This window comes from Chinchilla lanigera, unplaced genomic scaffold, assembly GCF_000276665.1.
Source record: "Chinchilla lanigera isolate Chin_1 unplaced genomic scaffold, ChiLan1.0 scaffold00154, whole genome shotgun sequence".
In the NCBI taxonomy this organism is placed as follows: Eukaryota; Metazoa; Chordata; class Mammalia; order Rodentia; family Chinchillidae; genus Chinchilla; species Chinchilla lanigera.
The window spans coordinates 1,251,706-1,273,150 of record NW_004955555.1 but is presented as its reverse complement, the minus strand read 5'-3'; the positions used below and the strand labels follow the sequence as shown (position 1 = coordinate 1,273,150).

Genomic DNA, 21,445 nt, shown 5'->3' with positions numbered 1-21,445 from the left:
TGAACTGCACAGCGAGACCCTGTCTCAAAAAGACAAAAAAAAAAAAAAAAAATCTGATGTAATCTTTTGTCGTAGTCACGGTCGCTTCCCTGGGGTGAAGCACGTCACGACCATTTGCTTCCTCTGAAGTGGTCCACCGGTCATGAACTTCCTGGCCAGGACAGTTACTGTGTGTCCTCAGGCAGCCAGGGGTGGGGGTGGGGGATGGGACTTAATGGTATTTTTTAATGTCAGCACACTGACCCTTAAACTTTCACAAAATAAAGGAAGATAGAGATTCAGGGTATTTAGCTGCAATGGCAAATGAGATTTTGGATTTTAGAGTTTAGAGAGCACCGACGGTGGAGGGTCCAGGAGGAGCCACTTTTGAACAAGGGCGGGAACCTAATGGAAAAGAAGCCAGGCGTTCAGGCGCCACCAGGGGGCAGTGTCGGCGGTGGGAACTGCGAGGCGGGCGCGCGAAACGGTTCGCTCCGGACAGGACTCATCGGCGGGTCTAGCCGGTGGGGGCGGATTCAGCTGGGCAGGAAACTGGAGGGGCAGCTGTGGAGCAGTGCCGCATGCTTGATGCGTCCGGGAAGGGAAGAATGAAGTTGTCGGGAGAGCGCGGGGGCCGCAGTGGAAATACGTACAGCTCAGGAGGTCACTGAGCAAGTGTCAGTGCCTGCCGTTGGTCAGGGTGTTAGGGGGTCCTCTGCCTCCACCTGCAACTTCTTACCTGAATTATTTCCAGCTTTGCACGGGGCGGGGGTATAGCTCAGCGGCACAAGCACCTGCCTGGCAAGTGCAAGGTCCTGAGTTCGATTCCTGGTACCAAAAAAAAAAAAAGTTTCAAATCTGCAGTCAGCTGAAATAACAGTACGGCTTTAACACCGCCGCACTTTGCCTGAGTTCACCGGCTGCTGACATTTTACCGCAGTTGTTTTATGTCTCACTCTGTATACACTTTCCCTGCCTCAGAATGCGCAAAATTCACCCGCAGGGGATGGAAGGTGGCTTAGTGGCGCAGTGCTCGCCTAGCACGCAGGAGGCCCTGCGTTCAGTCTCCAACACTTCAGAAACAAACAATAAAAAACCCCACACAGGCATGTGCCTGGAATCCCAGCACTTGGGAGGCTAAAGCAGGAGAATCGTCATAAATTTGCAGCCAGCCTGGGCTACATAGCGAGTCCAAAGCTAGCCTGAACTGCGTAGCAACCCTGTCTCGAAAACCACAAAATACCGCCACCACCACCACCAATAAAAAACAACCCAAAACATAAGTTGCAGACATTTCACTCCTAAAGACTTCTCCTCAGAATAACGATATTCTTCTATACCAGCAGATCTCAAACTCCAAAACTTTTTGATCTCTGGACTCTTAAAAATTAAGGAAGAAGCCAGGAGTGGTGGCGCATGCCTGTAATCCCAGCACTTGGGAGGCTGAGGCAGGAGGATCATTGCAAGTTCGAGGCCAGCCTGGGCTATGAAGTAAGCTCAAGGCCAGCCTGAACTGCATAGCCAGACCCTCGAAAAGACAAAAAAAAAAAAAAAAAAATTAAGGAAGAACTACCAGGCATACTCAGGAAGCTGAGGCAGGAGGATTACAAGATCAAGGGCAGCCTGGGAACTCAGAGACCCTGTGTCAGAATTAAAGGTGAGGGGGGCTGGGGGTGCAGTGTAATGGTAGAGCACTTGCCTGTTGTGTTCTAGGCTGTGGGTTTAACCCCATCCCTGAAAAAAAATATGGAGGACTCCAGCATGCTTTTATGTGGCTTCTATCAGTATTTACTGTTTTAGAAATTAAACCCAAGACCTTGTTTTGTAACGGGGATTGAACCCAGGGCTTTCACCCTGAGCTACATCCCAGCCTTTTTTAGTTTTTATTTTGAGATGGAGTCTTGCTAAGCTGCCCAGGTGGGACTTGAAGGAGATAAGATAGAAAAAAAATAAATAAAGATAGCAAGGTAGGTAGAAAGGAGACAAAGGAAACTGTAATGTTAAAAAAATTTTTCAGTTAAGTCTATTGGTACATTTTAGGTGTACATAATGATCCCATTCATCATAGGGAATGTGTAACCGGATGTGATGTAACTTGGTTCTTTTTTTCCCCCACTCTCCTCCCCTCCCTTCAACCCTTCTTCCCCTCCTGATTTGCACAAGCTTTGTTTCCAGTTTTTCCTTCTTTTCTCATTTTTTTTCCTCCTTTCCTCCCTTTTCCCCTCCCTACTCCCTAGTTCCCCTTCCCATTTGAACATTTTCTTCCTGTTACACAATATCTGTTTACATTTTGGTCCTTTTTACACTTTCAGTTTCTCACACCGGAAGAACGATGCGGTATTCACACACGTACATCCGATTTATTTCACTAAGAGTATGGACTCAAGGTGCGTTCATTTAGCTAGAAACGTCTCAAGCTTATCCTTCTTTATGGGAGAGTAGTATCCCACTGTATAAAAAGACGGTATCATCTTTATCCATTCCTTGGTTGATGGGCATTTGGGCTGTTTCCAAGAGTCAGCTATGTAATATTAAAATTGTACTTTGAAAAACCGTGTGTCAGCTGGGCGTGGTGGTGCACACCTGTAATCCCAGCACTCGGGAGGCTGAGGCAGGAGGATTGTTGGAAGTTTGAGACCAGCCTGGGCTACAAAGTGAGCGCAAGGCCAGCCTGAACTGAATAGCAAGACCCTGCCTCAAAAAGACCAAAAGAAAAGAAAAACCCTGCACCTTAGAATAAGCTTTGATTTTCCCCTTCCAGGAAAAACTCATAAGGGTTTTAAAGACAGTAACCCTGAACCCTGGGCTCTGGGCCTGTGCTTTGCCTCTGTGTGGCCGCCCGCCATGCTTAGGAAGCCACGACAGCGCTCAGCGGACAGCAGGTCTCGGCTCTAAGCACAGGGACATGGTTTCCATGCTGCGCGGCCCACCCAGTAGATAAACCCGACCCCCCAGAACACCCATCCTACACAGCCCATTTCAGGGACTCCCGCAGAGCCCAGTAAACACAGCAGCTTGAGGCCACGATGCCTCTATTTCTCTCCCTCTCTGTCTCCTAGGTCCACATTCTATCTGAGTATGTGCTTTCAGAATCCTACCTACTAAACCCTTTGATGCCTTTTACTGCCTATTCCTGGACATGCCTTTCCCACAACAGGAGTCAGTGAACTTGCTCTGCAGGTGTGAGGTGAATTGAGGTTCTTTATCTCTGCTTTGGGAACCTCTTTGGACCCTATCCAGTGACATCAAACTTGGGATCTTCCTGCCTCAGCCTCATAGAGTGTGGGATTACAGGCATGTGTCACCACATCCAGCTCCTTGAGACATTTTTTAAAAAAACAAGAATATACAAGCATGCATTCCATCAGCCGTTGGAACAGTGATACCATCAAAAGTCATGAGAGCTGGGCCTGGTAGCGCACGCCTGCAATCCCAGTACTCAGGAGGCTGAGGCAGGAGGATTGGGGTGAGTTTGAGGCCAACCTGGGTATACAGTGAGATCCTGTCTCAAAAAAAAAAAAAAAAAAAAATAGGGCCGGGGGATATAGCTCAGTGGCACAAACACCTGCGTGGTAAGTGCAAGGTCCTGAGTTCGATTCCCTGTGCCAAAAAAACAAACAAACAAAAAAGTCATGGAACTTCTGAAAGAGTTCACTGAACACAAATGTGGAAATGAAAAAGCAAAAGGCGTTTTGAAATCTTTTATGAAAACAGTTTTGACCTTGTGGACCCTTAGGGTTCCCCCAGTTATACTTTGAGAACCACTTTTTAGTATAACCTTTGTCAAAATAACAAAATACATAGGATCTTTATATCATCAGTAAATATTCAGCCCATGTTCAAATGTCTCCAGTTATTCCAGTAGTTTTTTTTTTTATATATATAGCTTTTTAAGGAACCAGGACCCAGTCAAGTTTCCTGGCATGTGGTTATTATTGGTATTTAGTCCTTGAGCTACACAGTTTCATACCCTTTTTGCTTTATGACATTGAGGTTTTTTTGTGTGTGCGTATGTGTGCGTGTGTGGTGCTGGGGTTGAACCCAGGTCCTTTACACTGCACTACACTCCCAGCGCTATTTTATTTTGAGGTAGGGTCTTGCTATGATGCTGAATTGCTCACGCTGGGCTTGAACTTGCAAGCTTCCTGCCTCAGCCGCCCGGAGCGCTGGCATCACAGCACTTGTGATCACAGCACAGCCCGTGGTGTGTGCCACCAAGCCCTGTGACATTTGGCTTCCTGGCTCGTGTTACAGGATGTCCCACATTCTGGATGTGTTTGAGTGTTTCTTCCTGGTATCACTCAACTTCTTCTCAAACTTCTGTTTCCCACAAAAGGAAGTAGACCGTAGATTGTTTTGCCTTGGTTAATAATAATAGGTAACAGGATAATAGAACCCAGCCTTTGCTTCTCCCCAGGCATGGTGCTAAGCTCTGCGGGTGAATTTTCTCAGTGATTATCTTGAAGGTCTTCAGGATGGAATATTGTGCCCCTCCCCATTTGGGGGAGGAGGGTTCTCCAGTGGGGAGCGAGGTGACTGGGGTTTGAACTTGGGTAGACAGACTTCAGGGCCTTGCTGTGGACCACCCAGGTTTCTACCTCCATCTCCTTTTCTCAGCGTCTTGGGCCCCAGAGCTCTTGCTCACCACCCTGTCACAGAGTACAGGGTGACACTGGACAGCCCTTAATTCAGCCCTGGCATTTGGAGACCACAAGCTCGAGAGCCCTTAGAGGCGGGGCAGGCTGGGCTGCCACTTCCTGCCCTGGGACCCTGAGCTATGTATCTCCCTGGGCCTCTATATCCCCATCTGGAAAATGGGTCCAATCCCAGTACCAGGATTACATGGGTGCAGCCCTGGAAGGTTGTTTGAGCACTTGCTGGCATGCAGTTTGTTCCAGGCAAAAAAGAAAAAAATTTGATCTTGACACAGTTGTGGTTTTATTTCTATGGAGCAGTATGCTCTTCCCTCCTACTTGTGTTGTAAAATGTTACTGAAATTTTTGGGTTTTGTTGTTGGGTTTTTGAGACAGGTCTTACTCTATGGTCCTGGCTGGCCTTGAACCCGAGATCTTCCTGCCTCAGCCTCCTGATTGCTGGGACTAAAGCTGTGTGCCACCATACCTGGCTACAAGTTATCTTTTGATTGAGATGTTTGACTTCCTTGCTAATTTGTAACTGTGTTCTGGGAAAACTATGCCCATAGGTAGAATAATAATTAGCTGCTGACATCCAGTTGTAGGCAGCAGGGAGTGGTAGAGCCTATGACAAATTTTTGAGCGCCGTTGTCATTAATGAGGGACAGTGCAGGGCATACATTTGTGTTTAGGAATCAACGCAGCTTTATTCTTCTGTGTTTATTTATTTATTTACTTTTGAGACAGGGTCTCGCTATGCAGTTCAGGCTGGTCTTGAACTCAGTATGTAGCCCAGGCTGGCCCCAAATTTGGCTCAGTCCTCCCGCTTCAGCCTCCTGAGTGCTGGGATTACAGGCGTGCACCACCACGCCTGGCCTCTTCTGTTTTTAAAAATGAAACTGAAAATAGACATTTTGGAAATAGCGCCCAATTTTTAAGGTCACAATGAATTTAGGGTTCTGGTGAGCATCAAACAACAGTTCTGTGGGCGGAATGTGGCCCTTGGACTCTGTTGTGTCTCTGCTGACAGATGGGCCTGATTGGACCTTCATAACTGTGCAGTGAGGTCGAAATTATTTTCCCCATTTTACCAATAAGGAAACACTAGAAAGGAAGTGATATATCTGGAAATCATACTAACAAGGGGTTGAGCCAGGATTCGAACCCAGGAGGTGTTTTTTGAGACAAGGTCTTGATATGTAGCTCAGGCTGGCCTTGAACTTGTGGCAATCCTCCTGCCTCAGCCTCCCAAGTGCTGGAATTACAGGAGTGTGCCACCATGCCCAGCCTGAGCTCAGGAGGCTTTGTGATTCCACTAGATCAGTGATTTTTAAATTTTAAAACATTATTCTTATTTTTATTATGCAGTATTAAGTGTATACTGAGCATTTTTCTAAGTGCTTTACATACATGAAATAGTTTGCATTGGCCCTGTGATCTGGCTACAGTTTTATCTCCATTTTACAATGAGCAGACAGGTCCAGAGAGGTGGAGTAACTTGTCTGAGGTCACACAGCTATTTAAAGACAGATAGGATTAGGGCCTATGCCCTCTGGCTGGAGAGATTGCTGTTTTTTACTGTTTGATTCCATTTACATAGCATGTCAACTAATGTATAATAACAGAAAATAGGTCAGGGGTGGTCTTGGCTGGGGTGGCAGAAGTATGGATTAGAAAGGAACACAAGAACCAGGTGTGGTGGTGCACACCTGTGATCCCAGCACTCAAGAGGCAGAGGCAGGAGGATTGCCATGAGTTCAAGGCCTGCCTGGACTACATAGTTAGTTTAAGGCTAGTCTGCACTACAAAGTGAAACCCTGTCTCAAAAAACCAAACAAACAAAGAATTTCAAAAAGTAGCACAGGGAAACTTTGGCAGGTGATGGAAATATTTTTCATTTGATTGTGATAATAGTTTCATGGGAGCACATTTAAAAACATGTGAAAGAATGCTAAGCATGGAGAGGCATGCCTGCTATTCCCATTACTCAGGAGGCTGAGGCAGGAGGATTGCAAATTGAAGGTCACCTTGGGCAATGTGACAAGACCATGTCTCAAAATAAAATAAAAAGGGCTAAGGATGTAGCTCAGTGGCAGAGCACTTGGCTAACGTACACAAGGCTCTGGGTTCAATCCCCAGTATGGGCGGGGGTGGAGGGGAGATGTAAAAGAAGGGGAAAAAGGCTGTAAGCATTGCAAATTCCTGTTAAGAAAATAGTAAACAGTAGCCAGGCAAGCTTGTAAGTCTAGCATTCGGGAGGCTGAGGCAGGAGGATCACCGGAGTTTGAGGTTCAACCACCTCCCAGTAGTGCCGTGAACTGGAGCCCGAGATTTAGGGGGATGCTTCAGATCCAAAGCTCAAGCAGCTCATGCTGTTCAGGGAAATTAGAGCCAGGTAAAACACAGTGAGAAGAGGAGGAGGCATGTTGGCCTCTTAGGTGATGCTGTGAGGAGCCTTCACGTAGGTGGGGTCCTGCGTCTGGAAGGGGAGATTGAGGAGCCTCAGTGTGGTGTCCCGCGCCCTGTCCACTCCTGCTCTCCATGCCCCTGGGCTTCGTTTCTGTTTGCTGCTTCTTTGCTCGCCCTCCTCTTCTCTTCCCTCCTGTCCTCCCCGTCTTCTCCCGTCTTCCCCTCCCTCCTCTGCCCTCCCCCTCCCTCCTCTGCCCTCCCCCTCCGCTCCCCGCACTCGCTGCTTTGGGGCAGGGAACGTAGGTGTCACGCGCACCTTAGGCTTGTGCTTCCTGAGCTGCACCCCAGCCCTTCTTCACCATCTCTTGCCTTTTCTTTAAAAACCACCCAAAGAGCCCGCGACACCTGTGAGCTCAGCGACTCAGGTGCCCGAGGAAGGAGCACCACCCCTTCAAAGCCAGTCAGACCCAAACATAAAGGGCAGCGGGTGTGGCTGTGGGGTAGAGCGATCCTGCGTTTGATGCCCAGTACTGCAGAGGAGCAGGCAAGCGCACACGCCCCCTGCAGGGGTCCGGGACTGTCCTTTACGCCTCGCCAATGTGCCTTTTCCCGCAGACAAATATTCTCCATCTAGATTGAGAACGAAGCCTGAGCTCCGGAAAACAAGCCTTGCCCAGACTGGGTAGCAAGCCTCGAAGATTCCTGCTGCACGCGTCTGCTCTCGGTTCTATTCTACTCTGCTCTGTACTGCAGTCAGTTCCTAGCTGGGGGCTACTCAGCAAAGTCCTGCCGGGTGCCCTAGTACAGGGCTTGGTGTGTGCTAAGCACTTGCTCCGCCACCGAGCCTCAGCCGCGGCTCTTTTCTATTTATTTATTTATTTATTTATTTATTTTTAAAATAGGCCGAACATTTTATGTGATTATTATTTAATTTATTTATTTAGGATTTTTTGGTTAGGATCTCACTGTGTAGCCCAGGTTGGCCTCAAACTTGCAGCCGTCCTCCTGCCTCAGCCTCCTGAGTGCTGGGATTACAGGTGTGCACCACCACGCCTCATTTCTTTTTGTGTGTGTATGTGTGTGTATTTTTGAGACGCAGTCTCACTTTGCAGTTCAGGCTGGCTTTGAGCTCACTTTGTAGCCCAGGCTGGTCTCGAACTTGCAACAAGCCTCCTGCCTCAGCCTCCGAAGCGCTGGGATTATAGGCGTGCACTGCCACACCTGGCAATCTTTTTTTTTTTTTTTATTAATGTACTTACCTTTTTCTTCCTGATTTGTAAGATCTGTTGGCATATGAAGCACACTACTTACTGTGGTATCTACCTAGGTGTTACAGTTGTACCTTCCAGCTTATTGACTGCAGTTTGTTGTGGTGGTGTTGTCATTCAGAAACACTGAACTGATTTTAAGCCAGACTCGCTGATCTCTTCATCTAGATGGGACCCTGGGCTAGGGGAGCCTTCTGGGCTAGGGACCTTGAAGTTTGTTGGTTGGTGACTCTCTACTCCCCACTCCTGCCAGGCCTTGGAGACCCGGGCCAGCCCTGGCCACACCCCAGGCTGTGTCACCTTTGTCCTGAATGACCACAGCATGGCGTTCACTGGAGATGCCCTGCTGATCCGAGGGTGTGGGCGAACGGACTTCCAGCAAGGTGACTCCCGCCTTTACCCAGCCCAGGGCCTTAGTGTGTGCCACGGTGTTCAGTATCAATAACAGGAATGAGTGGGTGGACTTGAGGTTGTTAGGGGGTCAGTATTAGATTCAAAGGGTTGGGCTGCTGGAGTGTGGGAGGAATTTATGCAGCCACCTGTTAGGGGATGGTTACATTCAGGGTGTACTAGTTATCTATTGCTGTGTAACAAATAATCCCATAACTTAGTGACATAAATACTGATTTATGCTGTCTCACAGTGTTTCTGAGGGTTGGAGGTCTAGGAGCAGCTCAGTGGGTGGTTCTATCCATTTCCCTCACCCAGAACCTTCTTGGGCTCCCAGGATAGGGGTGCTACTCCTCCTGCTTCAGGTCATCCTGACTTCCTGAGTGCCTATTATACTGGTGAACTTTTTACCATTCCTCAGTCCTTCACACATGCTGTTCCACCTGCCCATAATGCCCTTCCCTGTGCCCAAAGGGGGATTAGCAGAGCAGTTTAGCTATAGGGATTTCTTCCTCCCATTCTCTTCTTTGGGGAAGGAGTCAGGGGGCTTCTCCTGTCCTGGGATCCAGTAACCTCTGAGCTCTCCTTCCCCAGGCTGTGCTAAGACCTTGTACCACTCAGTCCACAAGAAGATCTTCACGCTTCCAGGGGAGTGTCTGGTCTACCCGGCTCATGATTACCATGGTGAGGCCTTGCTGGAGGAGGTGTGGGGCTTCCATTGCTTGAGAGAGGCGCTAGCAAACTCCTGTCCTGTAATCCTCATAGGGTGTGGAGACTACAAGTCCCAGAAATTCCTCTGGCCAAAAAGGTTCGGTGCCGGGGTGTGCAGTGTGTGGCTGTAGCAATTACACAGCTCCTGGTGTTCCCCGGGACCTGGCTTTGCCTGGGCTTCCTTATACGCTCAGGGAACTGCATTTCCCATAGTGCCCATCTTCTCTTCAGAAGAGAAGAAAGATTTAGGAACATGCTGGGAAGAGCCTGTTAGTTCCAGGGCAGGGAGGTGCCCCCAGGATGTCGTTCTAAGAGGCCCAAGGAACTGGACCCCTTGACCTTCCTTGCCCTCCCTTGGCTACCAGGGCTTACAGTGTCCACTGTGGAGGAGGAGCGGACTTTGAACCCTCGGCTCACCCTCAGCTGTGAGGAATTTGTCAAGGTGATGGACCACCTGAACTTGCCCAAACCTCAGCAGATAGGTGAGTACCTGAGAACCCAACTCCATGGTCTCAGAGAACAGGGTCAGGCCTGGACCCCTGAGGGAGGAGGCCAGGCCTGGACCCCAGGGTCTGAGGGAGGAGGCTGAGCCGGAGGGAAGATGGGCTCAGGACTGGACATGTAATTCCACAGAGAAGAGCTTTCTTGATCCTGGGTCCTTACCAGGGCAGGGATCTGCCAGGCCCTCAGTTCCACACATGGTTTTTCCTTTCAGATGTTGCTGTCCCCGCCAACATGCGCTGTGGGGTGCAGACCCCGCCTTCCTGACCTGTCCAGTCAGGTGCTCGCATAGTTCTCAAGAATGCACTGGGTGGGGTGAAGGTGGAGCTGTCATCGCTGTACCTACCCGCCACCCCAGCTCCTCAAGCCTCTTAAATAAAACATTTTTTTGACTGTGAATCTAACTTCTGTTTTCTGGAGGGAACCTTCGGGGCTGCAGTGCTTAGGGTCAGCTCTGGTCCCTTAATGGGGCTGGGACGCCAGACAGGATGAGGGCCCAGGCAGGAGGCTGAGATCCTGAAGCAACCATAGAACTCAGGGCAGGTGTTTTTATGGCCTCAGCTAGAGCCCGGTCTTGACTTTGAACTACTTGGAGTCCTGGAGTAATTTACCTCTTCAGTGCTCCATTTCCTGATCTGTAAAATGGGGATAATAGTAATAGCATCCCATGATGGTCCGATAAGTCACTGAATGTGCGTGTGGGGCACCCTGTGCTGCTGATTCTATCAGAGCTTGCTATTACTGCTATCACCGAGAATATCTCCCAGGCACTTCCTGGCTTGCTGTGGCAGTTCGCTTAATGGTTAATCACATGGATTTTGAGAGCAGGAAGTTGGTGTTACATTTACAGTGTGTAGATCTGGGGGGCATTTGTACCTCCAGCCTCTGTTCCCCAAGTATAAAGTGGAGAGGGGTCTGCTGTGAGGATGGGACCAACCTACAGTGTGTAGCACCAGAGGTGGAACCTAGGGGAGCTCTGCCGCTGAGCTGCAGCCTCAGCCTTTTTCCTTTTTTTAAATTTTATTTTGAGATAGGGTCTTGCTAAGTCGCTAAACTGCCCAGGCTCTGCTCCAATTTGCCATCCTCCCGCCTCAGCCTTCCAGAGTGCTGGGATTACAAGGTATACATCACATGCCTGGCTGCTGCTTTGCTTGGAGAGAGGGTCTGGCTAGATTGCTCAAGCAGGAATGGAACCTCCAATCCTTCGGCCTGAGCCTCCCAAGTGCTGGGATGACAGGTGTGCACCGCTTGGCGGGGTTTAGCACAGCTCTCACGTCTAACAAGCCTGTTTCACACACGGGTTGTTTTCCTGTTTTTGCCCAGAGAGGAAAGGGTCTGGCTGAGAGCTTTATCATCTGGCCTCCACCCCATGACAAAGTGTGTGTGTGTGTGTGTGTGTGTGTGTGTGTGATGGGGGGGTACACTTCCCTCTGTTTCTGGGCTGGTCACTGACTCAGCTCAGGGCACCCCCTGCCCCTGTCCAGCTCCCTAAACCGGTCGGGGCCCTTCTAAAGGTGTTATTAGAAGGGAGAGGCCCCCATCTCCATCCCTATCTTCCTTTGAGGACTCAGGACCTAGGCATCAGGGAGGCCGGCATGCAGGGGTGGCCAAGTGCGGGGCCCTCGGGGCCCAGGGGTGGGCGCGCCCGCGGCGGAGTGGGAGGCCGCGACGCTGGGTGCTCCGCGGGTGGAGCCGGTGGGGCCGGGAGGGCCCGGTGCCCGGCCGCGGGCGGGGCGAGCTGGTCGCTCCCTGCTCCCGTGAGAGCTGTTGGACCTGTTGTTCCCCCTCCACTTCCGGGCGGCTGGGGAGGGGGACAGGGCGGTTTCTCTCTCCCGCCTCCCCAGCCACCTGTCTGGTGGCAGAAGCGGCAGCGCCCGGGGCGCCGAGCGGAGCTGGTGAGCTGGGGCTGCGGAAGGAGGGGGCCGCAGACTCGGCCTCGGGGCGGCGGGGGCGGCGGGAGCCGGGGCTGGGAATCTAGTTCCCTGGGAATCTGGGAAACGGACTCAGGCTCAGGCTTGTCCGGAGAGCGGGGGACTGGGAGCCCCGACTCCTGGATCCCGGGGTGAGGCGGTGTGGGTGGGGCCAAGACCGCTGGGCTCCGGGGAGTAAAGGGGGTGAGTCAGGAGGGCGGACAAGGGGTGGCGCTCGGGGAACCCGGGAGAGCGAGAAGGCTGCTTGGGATGGGGGGCGAGGACCTCAGAACAGGGAGACCCGGGGTGGGACAGCCCGGGAGGGGGCGTGCGAGGACCTCCGGCCTCAAATTCCGGTCCCGCCTCCGGGGGCGTGCCGCCCAACTTCGCCCCAACTTCGTGCCCCGCCCCAGGAAGCGTCAGGCCACGCCCCTGGAATGCTCCGCGCCAGCCTTTGAACTCCGAGCCCCGGCCTCCTGGGTGGGTGGGGCTCCGAGGCCACGCCCCCACGCTGCCGGGCCACGCCCCAAGATCCCGACCACGCCCACCCGCGGCAACCCGCAGCGATCATGGGGACTCCGAGCAGCCCGGAGGAGGGCTATCCGTCGCCGCGGGTCCCGGGACGCGACCCAGACGTCCAGCCCCAAGGGGCTGTCCAGCCGCAAGGACGCCCCGAGAAGCCCCGCGAGCTGGAGACTCCTGAGGCTCCAGAGGAGCTTCCGAGCGGCCGAGGAGCTGAGCAGGAGCAGGCCGAGGAAGAGGAAGAAGGAGGAGAGGGCAGCAGCACGGAGAGCACTCGCGACGAGGTGAGGGCGCCGGGCGGACAGCCGCGGGAGACCCCAGACAGACGGGGCCCGAACAGGCGGCGAGACAGAGAGACAGGCAGAGACCCGGGAACAGGAGAGACAGAGGGGCGGAGACGGCAACCTGGTAGAGGCCGGGAAAGCCAGAGACGAGACAGACTCAAAGGGCGGCCAGACACAGTTACGGGTGATACCCAGACAGGCGACACGCAGAGGCCACAGACCTAGAGACAGAGACCCCGAAGAAACAGAGAGAGGAGAGGGTCAGGGACACGGGGTTAGAGGGAACCCCCCAAACAAAAGGCAGAGATACTCAGAGAAACAGAAGTAGCGACACAGAAAACGGGAAAAGAAAAAGAAATAGAGACGCAGAAAAAAAGAGACAGGGACACAGAAGTCTTTTTCTTTTTTTGAGACAGGATCTCACTACATATTTTAGGCTGGCTTTGAGCTCATGATGTAGCCCAGGCTGGTCTCAAACTCAGGGGGATCCTCCTGCCTCAGCCACCAGAGTGCTGGGATTCAGGTCTGAGTCAGCACACCCGGCTGGGACACAGAAATCCTAATACTGCAAGAGAAAAAGAGACCTAGAGACTCAGAGAGATGAGGTTAGAGACAGAGGGAAAGCCGAATACCAAGGGCAGAGATACTCAGAGAAACGGATAGGGACACGGGAACAGAGAAAGAGGGACACGAGTTTTGAGAAACAATGGGCGAGAGAAAGAGACCTAGCGTTTCAGAGGCCGGGGACAGAAGCCCAGAGAAACTGAAGAGACTGAGAGACCGGAGTGAGGGGAGGGACAGAGATCTGGGCACTACACGAAGGTGAGGCCGAGAGAGTGAGCCTAGGACGGAGAGAGTCACAGTACGAGGCGGGTCAAGCGGCCAGCGGGCCGCACCTTAAGTACAGACCCTGGGCTTGGTGGTTGAGTTGGGCCCACTCTGCTCCCTCGGAGGTGTTGAGGGTAGGGACCAGATTTATTTACTGACTTCGGGAGCCGCTTGACCGCTCCAATTTCAGCCCGAGGCCACGCCCCCTGCGCAGATGTCGGGCACGCCCCCCGCTCGGGTCCCTGCTGGGGAAGGGGTGCGGGAGACGGCGCGGCGGCTGCGAGGGCTGCAGCTGGAGGCGCTGACTCGCGTGGCGCTGATGGAGCAGCGCGTGAAGGAGCTGCAGCGCCAGAAGAAGGAGCTGAAGATCGAGGTGAGACTGCAGGCCCCTCGGGAAGTGGCCCAGCTCCATCCTCTCCCAAGCGGGATGGCAAGCCTCGGTCCGCCCTCAGAATGCCCGAGTTCAGGCCCCCGCCGCACCACCCCCCCCCCCCAGCGTCCCCAGCCCCGGGCCTCGGACTCCACGCCTTGCTTTCTCCCGGCAGGTGGAGGTGGAGATGGCCCTGCGGCAGGCGGAGCTGGCCGGGGAGCGAGTGGTGGCTCGGCGGGAGGAGGAGCAGCTCCGGGAGCTGCTGGGTCGGCGGACAGACGCCGAGAAGGGCCGCGAGCAGCGGGAACAGGTGGGTCTCACGCTGCCTCAGCCTCCCGCTCCTCCCCGCCGGACCTGCGGTGCTCCCGGCGATTGGGGCCCGGGGCTGCCCTCACTCCCCGAGTGGGGGCGCTCGTGCTGCGGAGAGGGCGAGAGCCGCGTCTCTGCTTGTTCGGGTATCATGTTGTCTGTCCACACTTTAGCGTGTACCTCTTACGAGTAAGAACTTTTCTTTTTTTTCCTTTTCTTTCTTTCTCTTGTGTGTGTGTGTGTGTGTGTGTGTGTGTGAGAGAGAGAGAGAGAGAGAGAGAGAGAGAGAGAGAGAGAGAGAGAGAGAGAGAGACTGACTGGGATTGAATCCAAGGATTGCGGAGCTACATCCCTCAAGCCTTTTTATTTTTTATTTTGAGACAGTGTTGAAGTTTGCCCAGGCTGGGCTCAAACTTTCCATCCTCCGGCCTCAGCCTCCCCAAATAGATAAGATTACAGGCGTGAGCTACCCATCCCTCATTACCTTGCTTAAGAATTAGTAAGTTCTGAGTAGTTTCTCGTCCATTTTCATGCTTCCCAGATTGTCTCAAAAGTGCCAGTTAACGGGTGGCTCGTTTGAATCCGGTTGTACAAAGCCGTGAGTTGCGCTTGGTCAGTGCCCCTCGCACGTCGGTTCCTCTGTCTCTGGTGATTTTCACCCACTGTGTCTGCTCCATACTATTTGTTGGAGAAATTGCCTGGCTGTGGTGACTGGCAGTGGCCTCTCTTTCTACAAGGAGGAGGCTCTTTGGCTGCAGAGACCGAATCTGATGTTCTCAGCCCTTCCTCGGAGAGTACTGGGGACACGTCTCTGGACGTCCAGGCCTCCCCCATCTCTTCTTGAGAACCGTGGTCTAAAGTTGTTAACATCTACCCGTGAGCGTTGCTTGGAAGTTATCATTATAGGTTGGAGCGTGGTGACTTTGTAATTCGGTCAGTCTTTCCCTTGGCAAGCATCTAGGGTATGGAATTTCCTGGAGCTGGTCCCAAGCTTTCATTTACAAAAAGCCTGAGCTCTATATGCCCTGCTTCCTCTGATTCTGGCTCCTACGTGTTCCTTTCTCCCCTACACCGAGAAGTGTGTGCATCCAGCCCTCCCTGATTTCTGAGGCTTCTCTTAAATAACCCCACATCCAGGAAGCCTTGGATTAGCCCAGCAGAAATTATTCCCTGCTCCAGGTTCCCACTTCTCTGTGTTGTGGGGTGGTGATTGTCCTGGCTGTGGAGGCTGTGTCCCCTCCACACCCCCGTGAACAGGACCTGGATCTGACCCACTTTTGGGAACCCAGTGTCACCCAGCATGTCACATTCAGCATTAACTCCTTCACCTCTGTTCTTCATTTCCTGCTTCTTTTCTTTCTTTCTTTCTTTTTCTTTTCTTTTTTTTATTTTTATTTTTATTTTTTTTTTTATTTTATTTTTTTGGTTTTTCTCCGGTACCAGGAACCGAACTCACGACCTTGCGCTTGCCAGGCAGGCGCTTTGCCGCTGAGCTAAATCCCCAGCCCCTCTTTTCTTTTCTTTTTGAGACAGGATTTGACTATGTAGTGCAGGCTGGTCTTGAGCTCACCATGTAGCCTAGGCTAGCCTCAGCCTCTCGAGTGCTGGATTACAGACGTGTGCCACCACACCTGGCTTCCTTCCCTCAGTTCTTAAAAGCCCATTTACTTGGTGTCTGCTCTGGGCTAGGTCTGTATAAAAGCAAAACAGACAGGTGGGGCCCCAGCCTTCTACAAGCGGTCGCTTAGGGCTGGCCTGGCTCCTCAGGCTGAGCTCAGGCTGAGGCTGAGGGCCTGGTTGTTGTTTTAGGAACAGCGAAGACTGTGCCAGGAGCGGAAACGGGTGGAAAGTCTTCACCAGAAACTCAGAGAGGCCCAAGGACAGCTCAGCTCGCAGCCGGAGGACCAGCAGGAACGACTTCTGCAGCAGGTGCAGGAGGTGAGAGCCCTTGGTATCCTCTCAGTGGTCTGATGTCCAGGTCCCCCTCCCTCAGGCCCAGAAGTCCAGGCCCCAGCCCTCCTCTCTTAGTCCAAGGAGTTCTGGCTCCAGGCTACTGCTCCCCTGGGCTCTAGGGGTCCAGGTCTCCAGCCTTTGGTGTCCCCCAACCACAGCTCAGGGAACAACTGGAGGTGGCCCAGCGGGCCTACGAGGACCTGGAATTCCAGCAGCTGGAGCGGGAGAGCCGGCAGGAGGAGGAGGATCCGGAGAGCCCTGGGGCCCAGGCACCAGATCCTAGGGTCCAGGAGCTTCAGGCCAGTGTGGCTCAGCACAAGGTGAGTCTTGGCACATTAGCCCTGCCCCTGCCCTCCACTTTTTGGCATTTACTGAACATTAGCTGTGTATCTGCATGGTTTTCACCACTTTATGAGTATTCACTCATTAAATCCTCATAGCACACCTATGGGGAAAGTCCTGTTCCTTTTTTCCTGTATCATAAATGAAGGAACAGTTGGGCATGGTGGCACACACCTGTAATCCCAGCACTCTGGGAGGCTGAGATGGAAGGATTCCAAGTTTGAGCCTAGCCCAGGCAACTGAATGACTTAGAGAAACCTTGTCTCAAATAAAAGGGAGGGGTACTGAGTATGTCACCTAGTCAGAGGCTCTTGGTTCAGTCCCCAGTACCACAATAATTGAATGGTTAGGGTGTTATGGGCTGGGCTGCTTGCACAATCTTTCCCGGGGTCACTTAGTTCATACAGGGTAGAGCTAAAATATAGGTATTCCTCATTTAATGACCTACCTGCTTAATGACTGTTTGGACTTATGACCCATGGCTCAGGCTAATGACCTGCCTTTTTTTGTGTACAGTTCTGTATATCTTTGTTTGTTTTATTTTGTGTTTGTTTTTTTTTTCTGGTACCAGGAATCGAACTCACGACCTTGCGCTTGCCAGGCAGGTGTTGTGCCGCTGAGCTAAATCCCCAGCCCCTCGGTTCTGTATATCTTGTTTATAGAGCTTCAGTGTATGTTTTGGTACAGTGTACAGTACACCTTGGTATACAGTACCATCATTTTTGCAGCTTATACTGTACGATACAGTACTACAGTTTTCAGTTCCGTTATACATTACGGTACTGCGTGTAAGAGTTATGCAAAGAAAACCAAAGCCATCAAGTTGGAGTTTCCTTTGACCATTCCTTTGTTCTTTTGTTTTGTTCTTTGTCTTTTTGAGACAGGGTCTCCTTATGCAGTTCAGGCTGGCCTTGAGCTCACTTTGTAGCCCAGGCTGGCCTCCAACTCGCATATGATCCTCCTGTCTCAGCCTCCCGAGTGTTGGGATTACAGGGGTGCACCACCACACCTGACCCTTTGTTCGGAATATTGTATGATCTAGTTGCAGGAGCAGAACTCGGTCATTAAATGAGAAATATCTAATAAACCTCCTCGGTCTTCACCACCTCACTTGGCACCTCCCAAGCCTTTATCCAAAACAGATGTAACCACTAGTGCTTTATTTGTGCCTCCCTCCCAAGGCTCTGACAAGTCCTGTGTGGAAAAGGGGCAAATTTCACACACTTAGAGTTTCCTGCCCTTTTGGATTGGAAAGTTCTTCCTTCACTTCTACTTCTGAACCTTTTCCCCGCTCCTCTCTTTTCCCTTTCTGCGTCTCAGATGGTTTCTGTCTGCTTCTATTTTCTTTCTATCTTGTCTCCTGTCTCTGCAGGTTGTCTCCATCTCTGTGTCTGGGGTCTGTCCTGGTTGCTGTTCTCTACCTGTCCTGCTTTGTCTCCCTGATGGCCCCTTTCTTTTTGTTCTTGGTGACTCTCTCTGGTCTCTGTCCCCCTTGGCCTCTGTGTGTACAGCAGATCCTCCGTCCCCTGCTAGATCTGTTTTAGGTCCCTCAAAGAGAAGAGGGCACTGAGGAGCTTAACTCAGAGTCCTCGGCCCTGGGTGCTCAGGTCTTGTGATTTCCGTGAGAGGCAGGGGCTGACCAGGGGCCGCTGAGGAGGACCGGCTCCCCCGGAATGTGGGCTGGGGCCCTGGGACAGCTAAGTAACCAGGGAGGGGGGCTCTGCAGCACCGGATCCAGGTCTTGGAGGAGCAGCTCAAATCCCTGAAGGTGCAGATGACAGCTGAGACCTGGGGTCTGAGCCGCAAGAAGGAGGAGGCCCGCCAGGTCCTGGCACAGGTGAGTTTGTTGAGACCTGTCCGGAGTCCTCACTTCCCTTGGTACCCTTCCCTCCTCCCCCACCTGAGGTGTTTCCAGCATCAGGACAGCTGTGGGGCAGCCCGTTCTGACTTGGAGATGTGGTAGCCATGTTGTCTTCCCCTAGGAACGGACCCGACTGCTTGAGCTTAGTCGCCTTCAGGGAACACTTGGTGGGGATTTCTCTGAGTCCAAGCAAGCCCGCACCAAGGTATGGGGATTATGAGCACCTGTCAGACCCTCCTCCCTCAGACCTGGGGTTCAGCCCTGGCCTCGTCCCTCAGACCCAGGGTCTAGGCCCAGCCTCCTCCCTCAAACCTGGGGGTCCAGGCCCAGCCTCCTCCCCCAGATCCAGGGTCCAGGCCCTAGCTCCTCCACTCCGGGGTCTTTACCCCTGAAATCTTTTATCCTTAGGACTCAGGAGTTTAGGCCCCAGCCGTTCCTTCTCAGGGAAGCAGCAGTTTTGCCTGCAGCCTCACTCTGGGAGACTGGACATTAAGGGCATTCTGGCCTCCGTGTGACCAGGCCTTTTATTTTTCCATCTGAGAAATGGGCTGCCTTGGAGGCTGGGTCAGAGCGTGTGGGAACTGGTGGTTTCTCTGTGGTCCTCTGTCTGTCCTTAACCTTTGTCCCCTCTCCCCAGCTGCTGTTCACCCAGAAGACAGACCGCCAGCTGGTAGTGCTGCAGGATCCCGACGCTCACTCTGCTGCTGCCTCTACTTCTTCCTGCCTCTTTTCCGTCCACAGCTCCCTGCAGGTGCCTGACCGCTGCCTCCATGTTCCCATGTACGGGGTAGGAGGGCTGAGGACAGAGCCATCTCCTGGGGCTGTCCGCCTGGGGGTGGGGGAGGCGGAAGGCTCGTGGGGGGTGTTTTGATGACTCCTACTTATGGTATTTTTCCTTCCTTGTGCCTAACACCCCACTGGCAGGATGGGAGCTTGTGCACTCAGGAGTAAGTTTTAAAAGTGACCAGAGTATATTGATAAGGTCTCCTCTCCTCACCCCTATAGGTCCCTGGGTCACCTCCCAGAAGCAGGGCAGCTACTTGGTTTGGGTCTCACTATGCAGTGCAGGCTGGCCTTGAACTCACTTATATAGCCCAGGTTGGCCTGGAATTCACAGCGATCCTCCTGCCTCAGCCTCCTGAGCGCTGGAATTACAGGCGGGTGCCACCATGCCCGGTTCAGCTACTTGTTTTTGATCCTCCCAAAACTCCTTAAAATCAGGGCCCCTCGGGCGGTTTGTGTAGCTCGGTAGTAGAGTGCTGGTCTAGCATGAGCAAAGGTTTAGTCCCTAGCAATGCAACGAAAACAAAGCCAAGCAAACAACCCACCCCCACAAATCTGGGATCCCATCTTCTTAATGGTTTAAACACTCACTGACCTTTTTTTTGTTTGTTTGTTTTTTGTTTTTCTCCGGTACCAGGAATCGAACTCACGACCTTGCGCTTGCCAGGCAGGCGCTGTGCCGCTGAGCTAAATCCCCACCCCCAACTGACCTTTTTTTTTGTGGGCGGGAGACTCTGGAATTCACACCCAAGGCCCAGCATGTGAGACAGTTGCTCTACTACTAAGTTATACTCCAGCCACAGTGGCTACATAATTTTATTTTTAAATGAAATAAAGTAGAAAATACCAGTGTGCCATGTATGAAGGAAGGGTGACTTCTTGAAAGGGTGACATGAAAACATCTTGTGTCTGTTGTAGAAACCTAGTAAGCACTTAGACTTTGGTAGCTCTCATTATATCTTATAAACTTTTTTTCCATGAGTGTATATATTAGCTATTGGTTGGCTTATTTATTTATTTGGTACCTGAAGTTGAGCCCAGGGCCTTGGCACTGGGTTACATCTCTAGCCCTTTTCTAATTTTTTATCTCTGAGACAAGGTCTCACTATAGGTTTGGCTTGAACTTGGGATCCTCCTGTCTCAGCCTCACAGGATGCTGGGATCACAGATGTGTGCCACCGTGACTGTCCTATTTGTGATTGACTGATATTATTATTGTTATTATTATTTGTCTTTTTGAGACAAGGTCTTGCTATGCAGTTCAGGTCTTGAGCTCACTTTGTAGCCCAGGCTGGTCTCAAACTTGCAACGGTCCTCCTGCCTCAGCCTCCTGAGAGCTGGGATTACAGGTGTGCACCACCACGCCTGGCGGATTGACTGATATTATTGATGCCAGGAGTGCTCTACCCCTGAGCTTCATCCCCACCCTTTTATATTTTTTGAGACAGGGTCTCGATAAGTTGCTCAGGCTAGCATGGAACTTGTGATCCTCCTGCTTCAGCCTCCTGAGTACCTGGGGTTACAGGTACTGTAACCTGCAGTGCCAAAGATGGCACTTTTTGATGCTAGGCTCGTCTGCAGGACGGGTATTCTGTTTCTATAATGTAAGCACCACATGCACATAGGTTGGGCCTATACTGTGTGGGCTTGCTTGGTGCAGTGTCTAAGGCATTGGCTGGAGGAAGCAAAGACAGAAGGGTAAGCACAGGCTCCCGGGTCTGGGATTCCTCAGTGTGAAGTGGAGCGAGGGGGTTTTAGGAGCTTACATGGGCCAGCAGAGTGACAAGACAGCTGTCCCTTGGGCTCCCTGGGGGACTGGCTCCAGGACACCAATATTCAAGGAACCTCAGGTCCCTTCCATGCAGCGGTGCAGTGTTTGTGCATCACCTGTGTGCACCCTCCTGTGTGTGTTAAATCATCTCCAGATGACTTGTGCCCAACACAGTGGGAGCTCTGTACACAGTTGTTATGCCGCATTGCGTGGGGGAATAATGACAAGAGGAAGTCTGTCCGTGTCAGGGACAGATGCAGTTTTCTTGCCTATTTTTGGGCTGTGGTGTGTTGTATTTGTGGGCGTGGCACCCGTGGATACGGAGGGCCACAATACACAGGCACATAAGAAGCTCTTGATCACCCTTGGCTATTTAAAAAACTCTCTCATTATTTAACATAACACAAGTCTAGAAAATCACTTCAAACACATACACAGCTTTGTTATATGGCAACGCTTGTATCAGGAGGCAGAACTGACAGCCACCCTGGAAACCCCGCACGGGCCCGCACCGGTGACAGCCCCTGTCTGCCCCTAACCATTAGCCTGCTTCTCTCTCTCTCTCTTTTTTTTTTTTTTTTTTTTTTTTTTTCCCTTACCGGGAATCAAACTCACCACCT

At 52.0% G+C, this 21,445-nt stretch overlaps 2 protein-coding genes across 4 annotated transcripts in view; both read left to right on the top strand.

Moving 5' to 3' along the window:
• Ethe1 (ethylmalonic encephalopathy 1) overlaps window positions 1-10,291 on the top strand; it is a 16,855-nt gene extending 6,564 nt beyond the window's left edge. The window contains exons 4-7 of the mRNA XM_005412440.2: window positions 8,544-8,673; window positions 9,275-9,364; window positions 9,757-9,873; window positions 10,107-10,291. Coding sequence (XP_005412497.1) covers window positions 8,544-8,673; window positions 9,275-9,364; window positions 9,757-9,873; window positions 10,107-10,159 — 390 coding nt within the window. The 3' untranslated portion in view covers window positions 10,160-10,291. The remainder of the gene's footprint in view (window positions 1-8,543; window positions 8,674-9,274; window positions 9,365-9,756; window positions 9,874-10,106) is intronic.
• A 1,328-nt stretch (window positions 10,292-11,619) lies between these two features.
• The window catches only part of Phldb3 (pleckstrin homology-like domain, family B, member 3), a 19,804-nt gene continuing 9,978 nt past the window's right edge, over window positions 11,620-21,445 (top strand). The window contains exons 1-9 of one of the 3 annotated variants that reach the window (XM_013508778.1): window positions 11,625-11,787; window positions 12,216-12,608; window positions 13,627-13,809; window positions 13,982-14,116; window positions 15,925-16,053; window positions 16,227-16,388; window positions 18,137-18,247; window positions 18,393-18,476; window positions 18,909-19,058. In XM_013508778.1, the coding sequence (XP_013364232.1) occupies window positions 12,372-12,608; window positions 13,627-13,809; window positions 13,982-14,116; window positions 15,925-16,053; window positions 16,227-16,388; window positions 18,137-18,247; window positions 18,393-18,476; window positions 18,909-19,058 (1,191 nt within the window). In that variant the 5' untranslated portion in view covers window positions 11,625-11,787; window positions 12,216-12,371. Of the gene's footprint in view, window positions 11,788-12,215; window positions 12,609-13,626; window positions 13,810-13,981; window positions 14,117-15,924; window positions 16,054-16,226; window positions 16,389-18,136; window positions 18,248-18,392; window positions 18,477-18,908; window positions 19,059-21,445 lie in introns of all 3 variants that reach the window. The other 2 variants (XM_005412439.2, XM_013508779.1) reach the window with 2 other exon arrangements.